At 36.1% G+C, this 21,999-nt stretch overlaps 2 protein-coding genes and 1 pseudogene across 2 annotated transcripts; 1 reads left to right on the top strand and 2 right to left on the bottom strand.

Moving 5' to 3' along the window:
• The first annotated feature begins 6,834 nt into the window (after positions 1-6,834).
• On the top strand, positions 6,835-8,070 carry LOC109185057 (putative F-box protein At3g52320). Its single transcript, XM_019335054.1, has one exon. The coding sequence runs from the start codon at positions 6,835-6,837 to the stop codon at positions 8,068-8,070; it is 1,236 nt and encodes a 411-aa protein (XP_019190599.1).
• Positions 8,071-10,029: 1,959 nt separating this feature from the next.
• LOC109185077 lies at positions 10,030-10,620 on the bottom strand (annotated as a pseudogene).
• A 5,543-nt stretch (positions 10,621-16,163) lies between these two features.
• Positions 16,164-16,874, bottom strand: LOC109185055. The gene has a single exon (XM_019335053.1). The coding sequence runs from the start codon at positions 16,872-16,874 to the stop codon at positions 16,164-16,166; it is 711 nt and encodes a 236-aa protein (XP_019190598.1).
• Positions 16,875-21,999: the final 5,125 nt, after the last annotated feature.

The raw sequence follows: 21,999 nt of genomic DNA, 5'->3' as shown, positions 1-21,999 counted from the left end.
CCAGTTACATATCCTTTACCAACAAACATCCCTAACTTGGACAAAACTACTTTGTCTAACTCGAACACCATGCGAAAGCCATGCTTGTTCAACAGCGAGCCAGACACGAGATTCTTCCTCAGCTCAGGAACATACAGCACGTTGTTCAACGTCATTTCCTTCCCGGAAGTCATCTTCAGAACCACCTTGCCCACGCCTTCCACAGAAGACTGAGCAGAGTTTCCCATCCAAACCTTCTCGCCCTCAACAGTCTCAAAGGTGTTGAACATTTCTCGATTGCAACACAAATGCCTTGTTGCACCTGTATCGATGAACCACTCTCGTGGGTTAGAGTCCACGAGGTTCACCTCGGTCACCATAACCGAAAGGCTAATCTCGACCTCCTTCTGATTGCTTTCTTCAACCATGTTGGCTTCAGAACTCTTGGTTCTTCTTCTTTGGAACTTTGCATTCAGAAAACTTGTGGCCAGACTTGCCACAATTGAAGCATTTTCCATGAAACTTCTTCTTGGTAATGCCTCAATTCGGACCTAGTTTTCGCTTGTCCTTCTTGTTCTTCTTGGAGCTTTTACCATGCTCCACAACATTGGCCTTAACGCCAACAGTGATAGAATTTCTCCCATCATTCGTCCTGTTCCCCTCCTCAATTCTGAGTCGCTGGATCAGGTCCTCCAGGTTCATCTCCTTTCGCTTATGCTTAAGGTAGTTCTTGAAGTCCTTCCACCCTGGAGGCAGCAAGTGGATAACAGATCCCACTAGGAAGGTTTCACTCAACATCATGCCCTCATCATGGATTTCGTCAAAGATCAATTCTAAATCTTCTACCTGACTTAGCACGGTCTTGGAATCAACCATTTTGAAGTCAAGGAATCGGCCAACCACAAGTTTCTTTGTGCCGGCATCCTCACTTCTGTATTTATGATCCAAGGCTTCCCACAGCGCTTTCGCTGTGCCAATCTTGCGATATAGATCGTATAACGCATCACATAATCCGTTCAAGATGCAGTTTCGGCATAGGAAGTCTGAATCCTTCCAATAGCCAACTATCATTACGGATTGGGCATCCTGTTCCCTTAATTCGGGAACTTTCTCGGTCAAGAACATTGCCAAGCCGAGAGTTGCCAGGTAGAACAACATCTTTTGTTGCCACCTCTTGAAATTCGATCCACTACCGGTGAACTTCTCCGGTCTTTTGGCCGAACCACTCGGTACCGAAGGTACCCGAGTCATAGGAATATATCCCTCGGTGCTCCCACCATCTTGTTAACCAACGTTCACTGGTGGGGCTTGGGAATTTGAAACTTTGTTGCCATTCCCACAATTGTTGTTCTCAACAACATTCTCCTCCCCATGAACTGGCAAAACGGGGTTCTCCATTTCTTCTAGGAAATTAGAGATAAACAACCACAAGGAAACGAGAATAAGGTTTTAAGATTGTTGGGTAATAAGGTGGAAAAATCCCAAAATAATAATCCTACATAAAGATTATTAAAATATGGGAAATAAAGAAAAAAGATTGGGAAGGAAAAGGTGGAAAGATTTGGGTAAAGGTTAGAACGAGTTTGAACAAATTGTTCTTTTCCTTAAAACCTTATTTGCTACCTCCCACAAGTGCTAGGAGCGTTGTAGCCTAGGTTTCCCAGGATAAAACGTGCTACGATTCTTTGTTTAAGCACCCAAACAAAGAACCCGACAAACAAAGCAAAGTATGAACACTGTTTTGCTAAAGAAGAGAGTAGAAGCAGAAGTTTTGAAGCTAAAGCGTACTGGAATTCCTTTGATTTCTGTAGTGTATGAAAAGCTTCTGCCCTAACTCTCTTTATATAGGGCTGTTGGAGGGATATCATTCAACATGGCCATTAAATTGGTATTAAAACCAATTCTGTAACACTTATAATAGCCACCCACTAACTATTATTAAACTCAGATTTAAAATTGGAATTAAAACAGTATTAATTCCGTAACAGATGAGTTTAATCTTCACAACAGGCTGAACTTTCGGGTTCCAGACCGTTGGGGTGCAGGTTCGTTGCTCAGGACACGAGAGTACAAGGTTACTCTCGTGCAGCCCGAGAGGTGGACTCCACTGATAATTGTACCACAAAATAGCCACTTAATATGCCATTTTAAGCTATTTTTTCCAACAGCATGTGGAAATTGATTATCATTTCGTTCGAGATAAAGTTGCTTCTGGAGACATTCAAGTTAATTTTATCTCCACAAAAGATCAACTTGGCGACATATTTACTAAAGCTTTACATAGTCCTTAGATTTTCTTTTCTTCGATACAATCTAAGGTTACTAGTATATCATGTGCTTGAGGGGAAGTATTAGGACTCTTTGTATGACTCCCCATCCTAGTCTTCCTATGATTCTCTCTTGTATATATTCCCTCAATCTGTACAGTTGTAATTACTGTTAATTTACTACAATTTATACAGTTCTTATCCAGCCGCTATTGTGCTATGAAAAACGTAAGAAACAAAAAAAAAAATAAAAAATTGAAGATTTACAATAATCGCAGAAGCATTAGATAAGTTTGTAATTAAAACACCACAAGTTCCTTCTGAAAATTCAAATGTTATTGTTGATATTGAGAATAATAACAATGTGGATAATCATGACTCTAATGCTGAAAATGGCAATAATGTGGATATTGATATTAATAATATTGACCAAGTAAAGAATGACAATTTAAGTAATGCACTCAACAATGATGATGGTGCTTTATATGAAACTGACAATTCTGATGTTGGCCAAGATTATTTATAAGAACGGGGCCATAAAAATTAAAAAACTGGACGTGGGTAAGACTAGGGATGGCAATGGGTCGGGGAAGGATACATCCATCACCCGACCCACCATATATTTTCTCCACCCACCCCCACCTCCAACCCACATCGGGTGAACTTTTTCAAAACCCACCCCTACCCCCATCGGGTGCGGGTGCCAACTACGGGTACCCACCACTTATCATTTTATTATTTTTTTTTTCAAAAAAATTATTTAAATTACTTACACATAATAAAATAATAAAATTCATTAGTGATACTAAAACATAAAATAATAGAAATATTTAAATATAATAACTAAATTGTTAATTTTTAAAAATAAACTTAGTAGTTTAGATATAAAAAACAGTAAAAAGATACACGAAATTATATAAACTTTTATAAATAACTACATACTAGTACTTATTTTAATATATATATATATATATATATATATATATATATATATATATATATATATATATATATATATATATATATATATATATATATATATATATTATATATACACACACACACACATGGTGGGTCGGGTGGGGTTCTAAGCGGGTTTTCTACATAAACCCGAATCCAACCCGACCCATCACGAGTTTACTTTTTTAAGACCCACCGCCGGTCCACCGCCCACCATCACCCAAAAAAACCCGATCCATGCGGGATGGATTCGGGTGAACATCCGCGGGGCAGATTGAAATTGCCATCCCTAGGTAAGACAATGCCTCTAAGCGCTGTCTAGAGCACTCTTACCGACACCACTTACAGCGCGCAACGAATCACACCGTAGCACTAGACGACGCTCCTTGCAACGTCAAGCATCATGTCAATGCGACACTGACAGAAAGCCCGACTTGAATAAAAAACAGAGAACTCTAACAGATGCGACACAACCCGACTAGAAAAAAAAACAGAGAACTCTAACAGGTGCGACACCGATAAAAAGCCTGACTAGAATGAAAAACAGAGAACTCTAACAGGTGCGACACCGATAAAAAGCCTGACTAGAATGAAAAACAGATAACTTTGACAGGAACCAAGATCTGCAAGGTATTTTTTAAAAATATTATTTTTTTATGTTTTTATATTTATTTTCAAATACCCTAAAACGTATCTATGAAAATACCAAAATATATACATCTCAAATATGTATATTTTTTTTCGAACTTAAAAATATGTGTGTCTATATATATATATATATATATATATATATATATATATATATATAGGGGTGATCACATGTGGCCATGTTGTTAGGTGTAGTCATATGGTCAATTATATGTCATTAGATTAGATAGATCCAATGAATCATATTAATCAAGATTTTTCCAGTATTTTCGCGCACATACTCCTATCCAGCGAATTGCAAGGGTAAACTCGTCATAAAACACCGGAATAGGAAAAATCACATTGTTGTGTGTTTTATTACACTATTGGTGCATGTTGTCAACACTATTGGTGTATTCTAGAACCCGGCCGCTATAAATGGCCACTGTAATTACCATAACACGGGAATACACCATTGGTGTATTTCACTGTGGTGTATTTTATTACACTATTGGTGTATGTTGTCAACACTGTTGGTGTATTCTGGAACCCGCCCGCTATAAATGGCCATTGTAATTAACATAACACCCCCACTTACTAAAACGCGCGAAAATCCCCAGTATTACCACTGTGGTTAGATTAAACTGATTCAATGACACAGATACGACCACACCTAATGACATGACCACATATGAGCGCATATATATATATATATATATATATATATATATATATATATATATATATATATATATATATATATATATATATATATATATATATGTATATATACACACACACACTTAATGTGTATACTCTCAAAACTGGATACTGGAGAAGGGTGTAAGGCGAGCTTGGAGGAAATTTCATCTGTCAGCGCGCCTGACGCGTCACACGGGCGTGTGTAGTGCACGCGCCCGTGTGGTACTTGGCTGTGCGCAAACGCGCACAACATCTTTTTTTTTTTTTTTGAATGCTACTAGCTCCATTACAAGACTCCACTAAGGCTCGAACTCACAACCTTCCAAATGGAAGTCCAACCCGGATACCATTAGACCACATAGACCTGGTAACGCGCACAACATCTGTTTGTTTGTTTCTTTTTTTTTTTTTTTTTTTTTTTTTTTGACATTATTTTGTGTTTTGCAGGACAAATCTCTTCTCAAATAACCCCACCCCACATTTGTTATTAACCCCACCCAACATAATTGATCTGACATTAACCCCAAATAAACCACAGATGTGGATGCTCTGATACACTACTAATAAAAAAAAAAAAAAAAGAGACTGAAGATGAAGACAATAACAGTGCTATCCAAAAGAGAATTAAGAAGACTTAGAGAAATTTAAACTAAAAGTAGTATTTATTTAGTCTATCGCTTTTATACTAAGTATTTAGACTAGCATTATTACAAAGTTACAAACATTTATTTTAGTGATAATTATAATCATTCTCTTATATATTATCTTGCATTTATATACTTTGAATAACGATTTAAATAAACAAATTCAACATTCAATTACCTATGCATGAACATCTCCTATATAATATTGCATTGATATACTTTGAAGTACATATTTAAAAATCTCTATTGGGCATTATCCCATTCGCGCAATAATGCGTGTAAAAAAACTAGTATATATATATATACAAGAGAAGATAATGGTAAAATAATGAATAAAGAAAATTTACCTAATATGTAACCTAGACCAACCTCCTATGTACCGTACTCTTTTTGAACCTTGAAAGGGGGTCCTCCTTATGATGCTACGGACGGCTGTCGAAGTGCAAGGGGAAAACTCGGACTCAGATAGGATAGGATTGTGCGTGTCGGGCCCTACGGGTGTTATATTTTGGCCGAGTTTACCGTCCCTCCGACCCCTATGTTAGGCAGCCGTAATGTTTTCTTACGTTCTACCACTGTTACGCTAGATTAAAAGGTTCCACACGAGCTCCCGTTCTGCGGCGTGGTGGCAGGATCGCTAGGGTTCAATATACAGGGGTCATGTAAATACATAAGCCCCTTCCTTTCATTCACTTCGCGGGAGCCGCACAACACATAATTGGAAGTTAGAGGGCCCATACATTCCTATTAAACCTAGCTGAAAAGTAGCTGAAAGCTAAAAAGCTATAAGTTAGGAATTGAAAAATGAAGAGCTGTTAAAGCTAGCTATTATGATTGAAAGTGTTTGGTAAAATTAGCTGTTTGATAAGGTGATAAATGTAAAAAGACTAAAAAGGACATTTTTATAAAATTTAAATTAGTTTGCTTACCTATTAAAATTTAACAACTTGTCTTAAAAAAAATTTAACAATTGAAATAAAACTATTAGCATAATCACGATCTAGCATCCCATAACAGCTTCATCATATTCATCATATATATTAGATAATCAATCTTATAATAATAATAATAATAATAATAATAATAATAATAAAGAACAAATGTGCGGATAAAGGATTTTTCATTTCTTTAAAAAAGTTTAATAATAATAATAAAGGATTTGACGTGAAAGTTGTAGATAAGGAGAAGTAAAGGGGTTTTAATTGGGAATGGTAAAAAAAAGTTTGGGAGCTACTAGCTTATTTTGAAACACTACTTTAGTTAGCGTTTCAAAATAAGCTCTTATTTTAAGCTAGGAGCTTATTTTGGAAACATTACCAAACAGAGCTTATAGCTTATTAGTAGCATAAAATAATAAGTTATATCTTTATTAATGGGGGAAGAATAATAGAATTAATTTCCTTTTAACTCTACTAAAAAAAATAAAAATCCTTTTAACTCCCATCCTTCGTTAAATAGGAAATCTAAAATTTAATTAGACTCCAACATTGATTGTATAGCAATTCGCAATGAGGAGGAGTGCTAGTGCTGTGGGAGAATACAATTTTACCTTAAATTCAAAAATCTTGAAAACCCCATTATCCTCAATATATATTCTAGTACGAGCTTTGGATACTCCAAATTAAGCCTAAAACTGTACTCCTGCATATTAAACGATGAGCGAATCGGGGAAGACGGCGCCGCGTGTTTCAACGCTACCTCTTAATCATCATCTTCTTCCCCATGACATTCTCTTTGAGATCCTCTCCAAGCTCCCTGCCAAGTCGCTTGTACGATTCAGGTGTGTTAATAAATTCTTTTACGCTCTCATAGCTGATCATGCCTTTGGCGTTCTACACCGCAGTTTGTCCTTGACACTTCCCAGTAGGGCGGGTATCCTCTTCGCTATCATACCTCGAACACTGCTCTCTGATGTCTCTTCCGCCCCTCCCTATTACACCATAAATACTTTCAGCGAAGAAAACCTCCAAGCCAACCGTCTCGGCTACTTGGACAGTGATGAACCCCTTCTGAGAGGTGGTCTACACTCCTCCTCCGACGGCCTAATTTGTCTGTCCAGACCCAATGGAGACGTCGTTGTTTGCAATGTTAGTACCGGACAACGTATTTCCCTTCCAAGATTCCAATTTAACTCCTCCAATCCAATTAAAACCTGTGCACTATTGGGGTTCGATTCACAATCTAAAAGATACAAGGTTTTGATGAATGATCGGAGGAGGAGCATCTCCGAGTATAAGCATTGGGTTTTGACTGTGGGAGTGGATAAATCATGGAGGGAGATAAACTATTCTTCCCACCCTTTCTGCCCCTTTGATGGCTTTGGATGCGCTGGCTTATCCCATACTACTGTCCACATCGACGGCGTTATCTATTCCTATAATTGGATATCTAGAGATGTCCCTCCTAGCTTCCACATAGTAGCATTTGAAGTTGGGTCCGAGAGTTATTCTTTGATACCAATTCCAGCCGAAGTTCCATCAGAGTTTTCTACTCTAGATAAATTTGGGGAAAAATATCACTTCTCTAATTTTGTTAACAGAAATTTTGCATTGCTACAAGTTGATGGAGGTGGACTGGCAATCGTTTATGTTCGCAACATAGACATGAATGTTTGGATTTTGGAGAAATCTAAGGGATGTTGGGAGAAGATTACTACGATTATTCCATTCAATTTGAGAGTAGAAAAATCAACGGAGTACCGCTATACTACGAATCATGCTGGGGAAATTGTGTTGTTAGGTAAAAATAGTAAACAATTTACCATTTGGGTTTGTAACTCGAAAAGTAAGGTTTGGAGAAAATTTGATATAAGTGGAGTTGAATTTCCAATTTGTTTCCCTATGGAGGTTAGAATGTACAAGACTATGGACAATGTATTTTCCATTGAGTAGTTTGATTTTGAATGTTTGAATTATGGGGGAAGTTTAGGCCAGGGTTGACCAGCGGTATAGGAAATTAACAGAAAGTTTTAATTTGTTGATGAGAGAGGGTGAAAAAGTTGAACTAGTTAATTTCATTAATTTGAGAATGTTTCCTTTTTATGTATTAGTTGATAACTTTGAGATTGAATATAATGTTTCCTAGCTTTTTAATTTTCAGTATTCAAAATTATATAAATGTCAATTTCATATTGTTTTGTTGTCCTATTTCAATATTCACGTATTAAGTCAGCAAGATCGACCAGAGACCATTCATCTCAGCGTAACCTTGAAAACAATGTAACACTATTAAAATAAAAGGTTATATATATATAATACATCAAATCAATTATTCTATATGTAACACCTTGAAAACAATGTAACACTATTAATGTAATCAGACATTGGAAGCTGATCTTGAAACTTGGGACAAAGCATGGATCTGAAGATGATTTCCATGTTGGGAACTTCTTTCTTTTCTTTGCCAGCAGAAACTACTTCCATCCAGGGCTGTAGAATTTCTTCCTGCACACGAAGGCGAAGATCGAGGAAGCTAAGGACGGTATTGGAAGCGGGATGAGGAGTGGGGCGGGGCGTAGGGAAACTTAGCTTCTTCACCCTCAAAATAACCGATCATCATATCGTCAGCTGATACAGAATCAATGCAGCCACCACCCGAGTGTGGATATGCGGCCACATCTTCCCGTAGCTCTCGAACGATGGAAGAACGTACACTTTCGGTGCCTGTCCAGCCGAAGTTCCATCGTCATCACGGTTTTGTTCTATAGATAAATCTGGGGAAAAATAGAGTTAATTCCACCAATAGTCCTCCGACTATCGTGATTTTCCAAAATTGGTCCTCGTCTTTTAATTTGGACGAAAAAGACACTTAACTTTCAGATTTGTTCCAACATTAGTCCTTCCGTTAATTTTCAGTTATTTAGGCGTTAATTAGGCGTTAGTATAGAGGATAAAATGGTCATTTTATTAGCTATCTCTTAAGTAAATTATACCACTGTAATTTCAATCCTTTTTTACAGTTTCAGTATACTTCCAGCTGCTTCACTGCCGAAAAGGTCCAAATGCCGGGAAGAAACGGTGGTTGTTGTGTCCATTGTAGCCGTCGCGCCGCCGGAAAGCACGTCGAGAAGAGTTGTTCGTCGTTGCCTCCTGCTCTGTTCGCCGAGAAAAAACAGGGGTTACCGGAAGCTCATTGAGAGAGCAACTTGACGGGGAGATCCAGCCGCCGCCACTGTTAGTTACCGTCGTCGCCAACCACTGTTGCAACGTTGAGAGGGAACCAGAGCATGAACCTGCCTTCGCTGGATCCATTGTAGCGGCCACGCCGCCGGAAAGCATCATCATCAACTTCGCCAGATCTCCCGCCGCTGCTTCTTGCCACCAATAGATCTGCTACAACAGAAGGTTGCCGAAGCTCATTGGAGGCCGAAACTGCCGAGGAGAACGAAGCTGCTACGCTGATATGCTCACGTCGGAATGGAGGACGCTTTCTTGCTGCGGGAAAAGCTGCTACGTTAGAGAAGGAAGCTCGCCACTGCTCCACGATGTCGCCGGTGAAGAGCTTCTTGCACCGGTCACCGCCACTGTCGCTGCTACTCTGCTGGCCGAGAGAGAGACAGAGAACGGAAGAGAGACAGAGGCTCAAGGTGGTGGATTGTCGGTGGAAGAGGGAGAGAGAGACGGTGGTTCATGGTCTAATACATACCGCTATACTGCTTTCCAACTAATAATCACGGCTAAATGTGAATTAAAGATGTGGTTCCATATGTGAGTTTGAGCATCAAGAATTTCACTATCTTTCTCTGCAATATGTGGAAGGGGTGATGCCATTTTTAGCTTCACTGGAGATTTTTTTTTTTTTTTTTTTTCTTTTTTTATCATTCTTAAGAGTAAAAAATACACAAATAGAGAAACTTAAATTTGTAGTTCACTGAACACCACAATAATCATCTAGCACTTAACTTCCTTGAGACCATGGGCAAAGTACACGAATGTTGGGTCTGTGGCACCATCCTTGTAGTAAGCAAACACAAGAGTGTTATCATCAGCCATGCTCTCTCCCACAAAAAATTGCAGGTCACTAGGCTTTGAGAGCAGGAACTTGGTTGCTCCCTTAATGTTTTTCTTGAACACCTCTTGTTTCTCGGCATCCAGCTTAGGGGTCAACAGTTTGATGTATTTCTTAATGTATGCTACAAATTGCTTCTTATCAAAGGCAAGTTGCTCCTAGAGTCTGAAAGTGTCAACAATGTAGACGACCACCTTACCAGCTTGGTCATCAACTCCCTCATCCTCATAACCACCTTCTGCAGATGGGTTTGCCCCAATATCTCTTCAACTGCTCCCTGGACCACCCAGTTTCTCAACTTCCCACAGAACCCCGTCCTCAATTTCCTTGTTGCAAAATGAGTCAGAGAGAAGCTCATCACCAGTTAGTAAATCCTGATAGACCAGCATGGTTGATAGCTTGAGCTCTCTCGAGATGCTCCGAACTGAGATTGAAGAAGATAACTAGGAAAAGACCCCTTTACCCTTTAACTTAACGTCCATATAAATCTTAGTTAACGGAAGGACCAATGGTGGAACACTTTTGATAGTCAAGGGTTTATTTTGTCCAAATTAAAAGACGAGGACCAAATTTGGAAAATCACAATAATCGGAGGACTATTGCTGGAATTAACTCGGGAAAAATATCACTGTATGTTCTGATTTTGTTCTCAGAAATTTTGCATTGCTACAAGTTGATGGAGGTCGACTGGCTATGGTTTATGTTCGCAAACCTATTCTACATGGATGTTTCAGTATTCAAAATTATATAAATGTCAATATAACTATAAATTTTAAATATGGATGTGATTAGTACAAGCACACGACGTACTATCAATATCTAACTTTGGAAGGTGACGGTAATAAAGCTACCAAGAGAATATTGTATTACTATACTACAACTTTGATGTAAGTGGAGTACTTGAGGAATTTCTAATTCTTTTTCATGTTTGAATTATGAGCGAAATTTGGGGGTTAAAAAGGTAGGTTTAGTTTGGGGTTTAGAAGCGCGGGATCGGAGGTCATCAAAACTTACTGATGAGAGTGGGCTTGACTTGGTGAAAGACAAAGCTAGGTTGAACTAATTGTTAACATCATTAATTTGAGAATGTTTCTTTTTTCACATATTAGTATGGTTGTCCATTAATTTCAGTATTAGAAATTATATAAATGTTAATATAATTTTAAATTGTAAATATGAATGTAATTAGTACAAATATGATTGTAGTATAAATCTCAAACAAATACAAGGACTATCGGGTTATCGATCTAAAGGAAAGTGGGGTGTATTAAGTACTAGCTACTAATATATTCTTATTAAGCTAATCCAAATGAGTATCATGAATGGTTGTATAAAATAATTAAAACAAAGCAAAATAACAGGGTTGTGAAAACAATGGAGAGAGAAAGTGATTCATGGGATGAATGTTTAATCACCCCGTGCCAATCTTAAGTCTATATATATATATTAAAGCAAAATGAAGGCCAAAATTTTCACCCCCAAAAATTTATACAATTTATAATAATTAATTTATTTTACATATACTTTATATGCATAATACATAATTACAAAAATGCTAAATCAATTATACAAAAATCATTGCCAATGTACCAAATATAATAATAATAATAATAATAATAATAATAATAATAATAATAATAATAATAATAATTAATTTCATCAAATTTCCTAACTTCAATTATGCTACCACTACCATCAATTTCAATTCTTTCAATTCTGCTAATTTATTTTACATATGTTAAAGGAAAAAAACAGAATACAGAGACAAGGGAGGAAAGAGAGAATCTCTTATTCATTCATCTCACTTTGCATATTACAACAATACATATATATGTAATATACATTTGTAACGGAAGGTAATAATGGTAGACATAAATGCGACCGTTACATCAGTTACATAATCAACTCATAATGTCCACACTTAACTATATTTATAACACTCCCCCTTGGACATTATAACACCACGATCTTGCCTCATTAAAAACTTGCTAGGAAAACCCTGTGGAAAAAAACCTAAACAAGAAAAGAGTACAAGGTATATGGATAGCATATTTGAATACATTCATGCCTCATTAAAAACTTCACTAGGAAAACCACGTGGGAAAAACCTAGTTGAAGAAAAGAGTACATGATATTTGTAAAATCATATATTGTACTGATTGCCTCACTAAAAAACTTAACTTAAGAAAATCCTGTTGGAAAAAACTTAATTAAGGAAAAAGAGTACAATCATAAACCTTCAAGGCATAATCTTCAGGATTTTGGGGTTTGTCTACTGAAACAATTATTTTGCAACATTTCCCTATTTACATCACTATATCATACTCATGCCTCGTTAAAAACCACACTACAAAAACCCAATGGGAGAGAACTAGTGAGGAAAAGAGTACATGATATTTATGTATTTATGTGTTGCAAATAGTGCGCAACTATTAGTCTTTTATGACTTAAGCTTCAGGATTTTACGTCCAATCTTCCGGATTGATTCGAGTAAATGTACTTTCCGTCTCCCCCTGAAGATAACAATCTTCAAGTTCTACATATATTTCAAAATTTGAAGAAATGGATTGGACAAATCTTCTGGATTGTCACTAGATTAAATATCTTGTACAATAATCTTATGGCTCTTCTAGCGCTCAAGTGTTATTGTCCTCATTTTGAACATTTAGGGAAATTCATTGTATAACCAGTTTGGACTTGGCATTGCGGGGATCAAACAAAATAGCTGTACTCAAGTAGCCTATTAAAATCGTATCATAGTTTCTTACATAAATGTCATGTCTTTTGTATCTCGAAGATACCGGAGGATATGTAATCATTATTCAAGTACTTCATTTGTAGGAGGAGCACTATGATTTTGCTAGCAATTTCATCGCAAATATCATGCCTGTTGCGATTATGGAATTTCTGGTTCTAAAATGGTGCTCCAACGATAATGAAATAAGGGACTTCGAGTCCAAACGGTTCCTTATCTGCTTCAAGAGATTATTAGGCAACCTTTAGTTTGATAAAACCATGACACTTATGCATATATATAGACATGTGAAAAAGCATTTTTAGATGTAGGCTGACTGGTGTATAAAAAAAATCTTCAAGGAAAAACTCGATTTTCAAGTCGAGATAATACTTATAGCTTTCACAAGCTTTTTATTTAAAAAATCTCAGTCTTTAAACATGAACTGACATCATCAAGCTCTTTATATATTTCATTGATTTCATTGATATTTACACCATCAATATTGACTGAGATAATAAATAAGTCCATTATCAACTCTTTTATTGAGCATATAATGGTACATATTATTCATTCTCAGTGAGGATAATAACCCCATTCGCAACTCTTAAAAGAGTAAATAATGGTACATAATAATATTAAATAAATCCTCATCTCGGGAATTATAAATCCATAAGGGATTTCTCAAAATAAATTTAATTGCATATCTAAATTTATTATTCTGCCAATTGTATTATGTAGCGGAACTTAATGCCATTTACCGTGGGAGAGTATATTTGATTAAAATCAATTAAGGGTCTCTGCGTGGACCCATATGCTACAAACTCGCTGCATATCATATCACCCTGTTATTCTTACTTCTCTTTCATGCACACACCCATTTGTAACCTTCAGAGTTAACGCTTAACGGTGTATTGTTATAAAGAGAATTTATTCATTTTAGCGAGTCGAGCTATGCCTTAATTGCCCCTTTATATATTAAATAGTCATGGCACTTCTGGTGCCTAACTCTGGATTCAGATTATCATATAACGAGAAATTTGTAATGGCAATTGTGTTGTCGACAACTATAACCTTTTTATAAATTTCTCCCATAAATTTGTAAAAGTAATGGCAATTTCTAAAACAACCAGATTCTAGACATTTCCCAAAGATATTTTGATCTGGTCGTTCCGCATCCCTAGTATTACGTTTGTTTGGTGCACCTATAAATTTTACTAGGGTTTTTCGTCATCTGGACGATCGTCTGCAGGACATAATTGTTCAATGCTATTTCAAGAGTGACAATGTTTCTTTACTAGATCTAGTATTACGATGCATATCTCTTTCACCCAAAGATCTCCTACACTTCTAGTGTCAAGGAGTATCTGTAGATATGTTTGATCCAAGGGAGGAAATGGAGAATCTCTTATTCATTCATCTCACTTTACATATTACAACAATACATATATATGTAATATATATTTGTAACGGAAAGTAATAATGGTAGACATAAATGCGACCGTTACATCAGTTTCATAATCAACTCATAATGTCCACATTTAACTATATTTATAACAACATAGGCTCTGTTTGGCAACGCTAAGCTAGGAGCTTATAGCTTATTTTAAGCTACTAATAAGCTATAAGCTCTGTTTGGTAATGTTCACAAAATAAATTCCTAGCTTAAGATAAGAGCTTATTTTGAAACGCTACTTTAGGTAGCGTTTCAAAATAAGCTACTAGCTTCCTAACTTTTTTTCCATCTTTATCCTTATTATTTTAAAGTAATGACATATTTTAACCTTATGAATTAAAACCCTTTCTCTTCCTCTATCCCAACTTTCACGTCAATCCCTTCCTTAGTCTTGTTTCCTGCTAAACAATTATGTTGAAACTTTAGCTTATTATTATTATTATTATTATTATTATTATTATTATTATTATTATTATTATTATTATTATTATTATTATTATTATTATTATTATTATTAATGTTATTTTTAAATTAGCAATATGGCTTCAACCAATGACAACTTGGATGGAGAGAATTTTAAGTGGACCAACGAGAACGTGATGCTTTTTTGTGAGATTTGTATCAAATATATTCGAAAGTATGGGCGTGGGTTAATGAAATGGAAGGAGATTAAAGAAGAGTTTGAAGTTACCGCCAAACGGAAAATTGCACATAGAAGTTTAAAGAATAAGTGGGATGCTATGAAAAAAGAATGGAGAACTTGGAAGCATCTGAAACGTGTATTGAATGGACATCCTATTTGATGTGTAAATGCATTTAGAATGGACTCCGATTTGTTTAAGCAATTATGTGAAGACTTATATTCAAAATATGGATTACAATCTACTAGGAATATGTCATATGTGGAGAAAGTTGGTATATTTATATACACACTTGCTATGGGTGCTTCAAATAGAGAGATTGGTGAGCAATTTCAACATTCCGGTAAAACAATAAGTAGAGCATTTCATGAAGTTTTGGAAGCAATTAGTGGTAGGAGTAACAGATACAAAGGCCTTGCACGTGATATCATAAGCAATATGTAAACAAACTAATTTAAATTTTATGAAAATGTCCTTTTTAGTCTTTTACATTTATCAGCTTATCAAAAAACTAATTTTACCAAATACTTTCAATCATAACAGCTAGGTTAACAGCTCTTCAATTTTTAGCTCCGAGCTTATAGCTTTTCAGCTATTAGCTCCTAGCTTATAGTTTTTCAGCTAGGTTTGCCAATTTACCAAATATAATCAGAATTATACAAAAATCATTGCCAATTTACCAAATATAATATTATAATAATTAATTTCATTTCTCCGTATTTGTTATTTCAAAAATTCAAATTAATCCAATTCTTTCAATTCTGCTAATTTATTTTACATATACTTTATATACATTATATACATAATACATAATTACAAAAATGCTAAATTAATTGTACAAAAATCATTGCCAATTTATCAAATATAGTATTATAATAATTAATTTATTTTACATATACTTTATATATATTATATACATAATACATAATTACAAAAATGCTAAATCAATTATAAAAAAAAATCATTGCCAATTTATCAAATATAATATTATAATAATTAATTTCATTAAATTTCCTAACTTCAATTATTCTACCACTACCACTATATAAAGCAAGCATTTCAAGAAACATATTACCACTACCAATTTCATATATTTCATTGAATCTCACTGGTTCAGATACATATTCTCTATATAAAATAATCTACCTATAATATAATGGCTCCTACTTTGTTAATTAACTTTTCATGCAACTCTTCAAACGAGATGATGGAGTCACGTCCATTAACATCATCAATAACAGATTGGTAATCAGAATCCAAACCATCAAGAATTTTGTCTGTGATATCTTCAGGTTCCATGGGTTTGCCTAAAAGGGCAAGTTCATCAACAACTCTCTTGAGTTGGTGTATGTACTCGTTAATTGTGGAGCCGCCTTTGATGATATTCTTGAGTTGATCCTTGAGTTTCTTTATGTGACCACGGGTGGGGCGAGCATAAGTATTTGCTAGGATATTCCATGCCTCGTGAGAAGTTTGAGCACTCGAAATGAGAGGCCTGACAGCTGAGGACAAAGTACCAGCTATAGCGCCAAAAATGAGCTTATCTTGGCGTATCCAAGTGGAATAAGCAGGATTTGGAAGTACGCGATCTTGCACAGTGATAGTAGCAGTTGGGATGAGTTTACTGTCATCAATAAAATGTTTAAGATCATAGCCAATAAGAATGGCTTCAAGCTGAATTTTCCATGTGAGATAGTTGGAGGAAGTGAGTTTTTGAATGTTATGAAATGTAACCACAATTAGTGGTTGGCTAGGTTCAAGATGATTAGGAATGGTATTAGCACCTTCAACATTAGGTACCGGATTAACTGGAGTGGGGGAGACAGTAGGTTGAGTATTTGCATCATTAGCAGCCATGGAAAATAGAACTTAGGGTGAAGGGGAAAAAAAATATAGTTTAGATCGAATAGCTCTTGATACCATGTAGATTGGTAAAGAAGTGATGAATTTTCATTATTCAGAAGAGATATTTATACTACAAAGGTGAAACTAAAACTACTAAACTCAAGGTAACCACAACAATAAATACGAAACAAACTTAACAAACTAATCACAACCAAGCACTATATTATCTCTTATCACTACTTTTGTTTTATTGAATAAAATAAACGCCTACAGGGCTGCGTGGGCAATAAAAGTGCGATTGATTCGTCTCTACGAAGTCAAAAATAACCGCGGAGAAACCTTAGAATCTGTGCTTGAAGATGTGGATGTATATGTTGTTATTTACATTTGGTATTCTTTTGGCATAATAATATCTTAATTATGTAAATGTATTGGCATATTGAAATTCCTTAAAAGGCATATATTAATTCTTTAATTTTATTTTATACTTTTCCATCAAATAGTATGAAAAATAAACATATCACCACATTTTTTGAAAAAATTATTAAAATCTATATTTTTTTGATGCACTATTACATTAAAAAAAAAAAAAACTATATGATCATTGAAAATTTGGTGTATTTGTAATATTGCCATAATGGTACCTTTAAACATAAAGTTACCTTAAGGGTTTCTGATGGCCGTGGGAATGCATCGTTCCAATTATGGGATTATGAATGCACTGAGTTGTTTGGAAAATATGCATCAGAATTTAAAAAAAAAAACTTATATATATATATATATATACACACACACACACACACACACTATTTTTTTGATTCATTTTGTACTAATTGAATACTCTTTATTGTTTAGAACGAAAAGAATTAATTCCCACCTGAAATGGTTGCTATAGTTGACCAACAAGTTCTGTTTAAGATTCAAGTAAAGCCAGAGAACATATTAAATATGTATGAATCTTTGTCCATGATGAAACTTTATCGTGAACCAGGACTTATTTCAAAAGTTCGTGATAGTGCGTTGCTAGAGAACCAGGTTGAAAATATCTAAAAAGTTTAATTATTTAAATTTTAATAGTTTATAGTTTATTACTTTTAAATAATAAAAAGTAAATAATATATGTACTTTTATTCTATAGGATTCAGATGCATTTTCCACATTACAACTTGGACAAGTTAACAGTGTTGAGGTAATTTCTCTTTGTAATTAATAAACTATTTTTATATTTATTCTGCTAACTTCGTAAATATTAGTCAATAAAGAATTATGTACACTTTTTTTTTTGTTTTTTTAAGGAATTTATCTTTTGGGGGTGAGGTCACCAAACCAGTAAAAGAACAACCCCAACAAGATGTTGAAATTGAAATAATTGAATCTAGATCTTCCAACCATAGCGTTAATTAAGCGTAAACTGGATGAATCATTTTCATCAAATGTGGGGAAGAAGGCCAAATCCATTGTGAAGTTAGAGAAACATTGAAATTGCATAAGTTTTGGGTTTAATTGGTGGACAATTTACGGATTTTTTATGAGCAATTTTTTAAAGTTGTATTTTTTGTTAAGTATTTGGGGTTTTTTGTTGATGTTCTTGAATAATGTTGAATAATGTTTGAGTTTAGATTTGTGCTTTATACACAATGATTTATTCTATTGTTAAATGTTGCATTACATTTTTTTTATTCCAATATATTATATTTTAGTCTAAGATTTATTAATTATTATACATGGATAATTAGTTCAATTAACAACCTTATTTTAAGCTATAAATCAATTAGATATGTAGAACAAAGCAAGCACTATCGAACATAATAAACAAAAATATATAACATACCTATTCCACATACAATATGATTGACTGCTTGCAGATTATAAGAATACATGAAATGAGGGCAATTTCCTTGCGTATATAATTGTACATCCATCCCTGCACAATTAACATATGAAAATCAAGAAAAAACAAGATAAAATAAAAATGAAAACTATCTCCATGCACAAGATACTGATCAGTAGAGTTGTTAACAATTAATAACACAAAATAACAAAAATAAAAACACTTTGCAATTTGTAGTATTTATGTAACAATTAACTCATTTCATCAATAGTGCAATTATAAATTTCTGCGAACGCCACAATGTAAAATAAAATCAAATATTATTCAAAATCATTCCAAATATGACCAATATTGAATATTTTATATGAACCAAATCGCTAAAATAATTATAAATTATTTAAATTTATCTTGATGTAAAATAAAATCAAATATTTATTAAAAATCATTCCAACTATGAGATCAGTTGGTCGACGACACAACTGGATGCACCCTGCTAAGCTTCATGGACGCCTTCCGAGGGTATCATAAGATATTCATGCACGAGTCTGATGAGGAAAAGACCGCCTTCGTAACCCCGGATGGGGTCTACTGCTTTAAGGTCATGCTGTTCGACCTCAAGAACGCCGGAGCCATCTATACCCAGATGATCGCCCGGTTGTTTAAAGATCTGATCAGTAAATCTATGGCTGCCCATGTTGATGATATGCTATTCAAAAGTATGGAAGAGGTCCACCACGCTCAAGACTTGACAGACAGCTTTGACGTCATGAGAAGGTTCAACTTGAGGCTGAACCCCAAAAAGTGCGCGTTCGTAGTCAAAGGAGGAAAATTCTTGGGCTATATGGTCACACGGTGGGGAATCAAGCCAAACCCAGAGAAGGTACAAGCTATTCTAGCTATGCAGCCTCCCAGCAGCCTCAAGAAAATGCAACGCCTGATCGGCCAGATGGCCGCCTTCAGTCGTTTCCTGTCTAAATCCGCCGATCGGGCCCTCCCTTTCTTCGAGGCCATGAAGAAACAAGAAGGGTTCCAGTGGACTGGGGAATGTCAGGCCACCTTCGAGGAACTAAAGAGGTACCTCCTAACCACTCTTTTCTTATCTAAGCCCAAAGAGGGCGAAATGTTATTGCTATATCTGGCTGCCTCCTAGAAGGCGGTCGGGTCAGTCCTTGTGCGAGAGGAGGATAAGAATCAGCTGCCCGTGTACTACGTTGGGTGGACCCTGAAGGGTGCAGAAATCAACTATTCTCCCTTGGAGAAAGTCACATTTTCCTTGGTCACCACGATCAGAAAGTTGGTACCCTACTTTTAGTCCCATCAGGTCAGGGTACAAACTGACTTGCCGCTAGCCGGCGTACTACGCAGCCCATCTTCATCCGGATGGCTATTGAAATGGGCGATGAAGCTCACCCAGTATTGGATTGAGTATTCCCCTCAGCCCTCCATCAAGGCCCAGGCTCTAGCTGAATTCATAGTAGAGTGTTCCGCACACCAAGAAGAGAACCCGTCGCCCGAGGGGCCAGAAGAAGCTGAATGGTGGGATATACATACTGACGGCGCAGCTAGCGCTCGGCATTGTAGAGGCGGCATGATAATAACAACTCCTGAGGGTTTTCACCTATATTACGCCCTGCGGTACGAGTTCAGGCTTCGAATAACGAATCAGAATACGAGGCGGTCATTGGGGGTTTACATGTTGTTCTCACACTCAATGCTACCTGGGTGCGGGTGAAGACCGATTCCCGCCTAGTGGTCAATCAGCTGATGGACGAATGCGAAACTAAGGAGGAAAGGTTGAAACTCTACAAAGACGTGTGTAACACCCCGTGTTACGGCCTTCAATCCTGGATTAATTATTTAATTAATTCCGTTAATAATAATTAAAAAGGGATTTAATTTTGGCTAGGATTCCCTTTAATTAATTAATGTGGTCAACCATGGATCGTGGACCCTTGCCTAAACTAGAGTCTTAAGCCTATTAGGAATAAAGAGAGTAAACCTTTTACTAATCAGATTCCAATTAGGAGTTTTAGACCTAATTATCTATTAGGAATGAAGAAAGTAGGCCTTTACTATTCAGATTATGATTAGGATTCCTGATGCTATAAATAGGGGATTAGAAAACATTAGAACCCTTACCACCATATTATATTACACAAAAGTATTCCCAAGGGGTTCCCCACCACCAAGCCTAGGGAGATCAATCGGATGGAAATTTTAGGGAAGAACCTTAATAGCCAAGGGAGGATTAATTAAGGCTAAGAGGTAACCCATGTCTCAACAAAACCTATTTTCTTTGCTATAATCTTTTGCTTTGGCTCCTTCTATATGCTTGTGTCTTGATGAAATCTTCTATGATAAATATGATATGATCTTGATAATTGATGATATGATTTTATGTGTGATCTTGATGATCTTGATGATGATAAGAGGATCTTGATGATTGTGTGATGTTCTTGATAAATCTTGATATTTCTTGATATTAAAAGATGAACTATGATCTTGATGATTTAAATATGATTAGAGCCCTAGGTTGAAACGTGAATTTCGTATTAGGATATTCTTGGTATATTTGGGTGGGAATTCACATGTTCGAGTGTTGATTATGTTTAGAAATCATGATAGGTTGTGTTCTATGTAATTCTTGCTTTTGATCCGTTAATTGTCTACGTGGTGTCGTCATTTGCGTTTAAAAGTGTCTAAGCATGGTTTCGGGTTCCACGGAGGATCCCGGGACTTATATTTTGGAAAAGGAGTCAGTGGGGGGTAGGCGGAGGTAGGGGGATCCGCCACCTACCCGCTGCCCGGAGGTCTATCGCTGGCGGGCAGCCAGCGGGTGGCCCTCCACCAGCCGGCCACCCGCTGGAATTTTCCCACTTTGGGACTTCAGCTTCCCGGTTTGATGTTCCCCAACCCCCGTGGTGTCCCAACAGACTCCGTTTATCATGCATGAGTCTAGTTTGATGTTTCGGGTACCATTCGTAGGATAAAAGAGTCTTGTGTATCGCATGCTAGTTGAATCGGTAACCCGTTGGCCTAGGAGGAAGATGCATGAACCCCTTAAGACTATTCTTAGTATGTGGATAATCACGCATAAGTTTATTTATACGCTTTCCCCCTTCCCAATGTGCTAATATGTGTTTACTATGTGTTATGTGAGCATGATACCCCAATTTGGTTGTGATCAAATTGGTTATACACGAGCTGCGGTTTGTTATCTTGGCTGCGGTCAAACTGGTTACTCATGAGCTGCGGTTCATTCTCCTGGCTGCGGTCAGTGACTCATTTCTTGGGCTGCGGTCCACA

This window comes from Ipomoea nil, unplaced genomic scaffold, assembly GCF_001879475.1.
Source record: "Ipomoea nil cultivar Tokyo-kokei standard unplaced genomic scaffold, Asagao_1.1 scaffold1310, whole genome shotgun sequence".
NCBI lineage: Eukaryota > Viridiplantae > Streptophyta > Magnoliopsida > Solanales > Convolvulaceae > Ipomoea > Ipomoea nil.
Note: the sequence above shows the minus strand (reverse complement) of the source record. Positions and strands in the feature narration are given on the sequence as shown.

Bases quoted from the DNA above. Each gene is read 5' to 3' on its own strand.
- LOC109185057 (XM_019335054.1), top strand. From the start codon at position 6,835: ATGAGCGAATCGGGGAAGACGGCGCCGCGTGTTTCAACGCTACCTCTT.
- LOC109185055 (XM_019335053.1), bottom strand. From the start codon at position 16,874: ATGGCTGCTAATGATGCAAATACTCAACCTACTGTCTCCCCCACTCCA.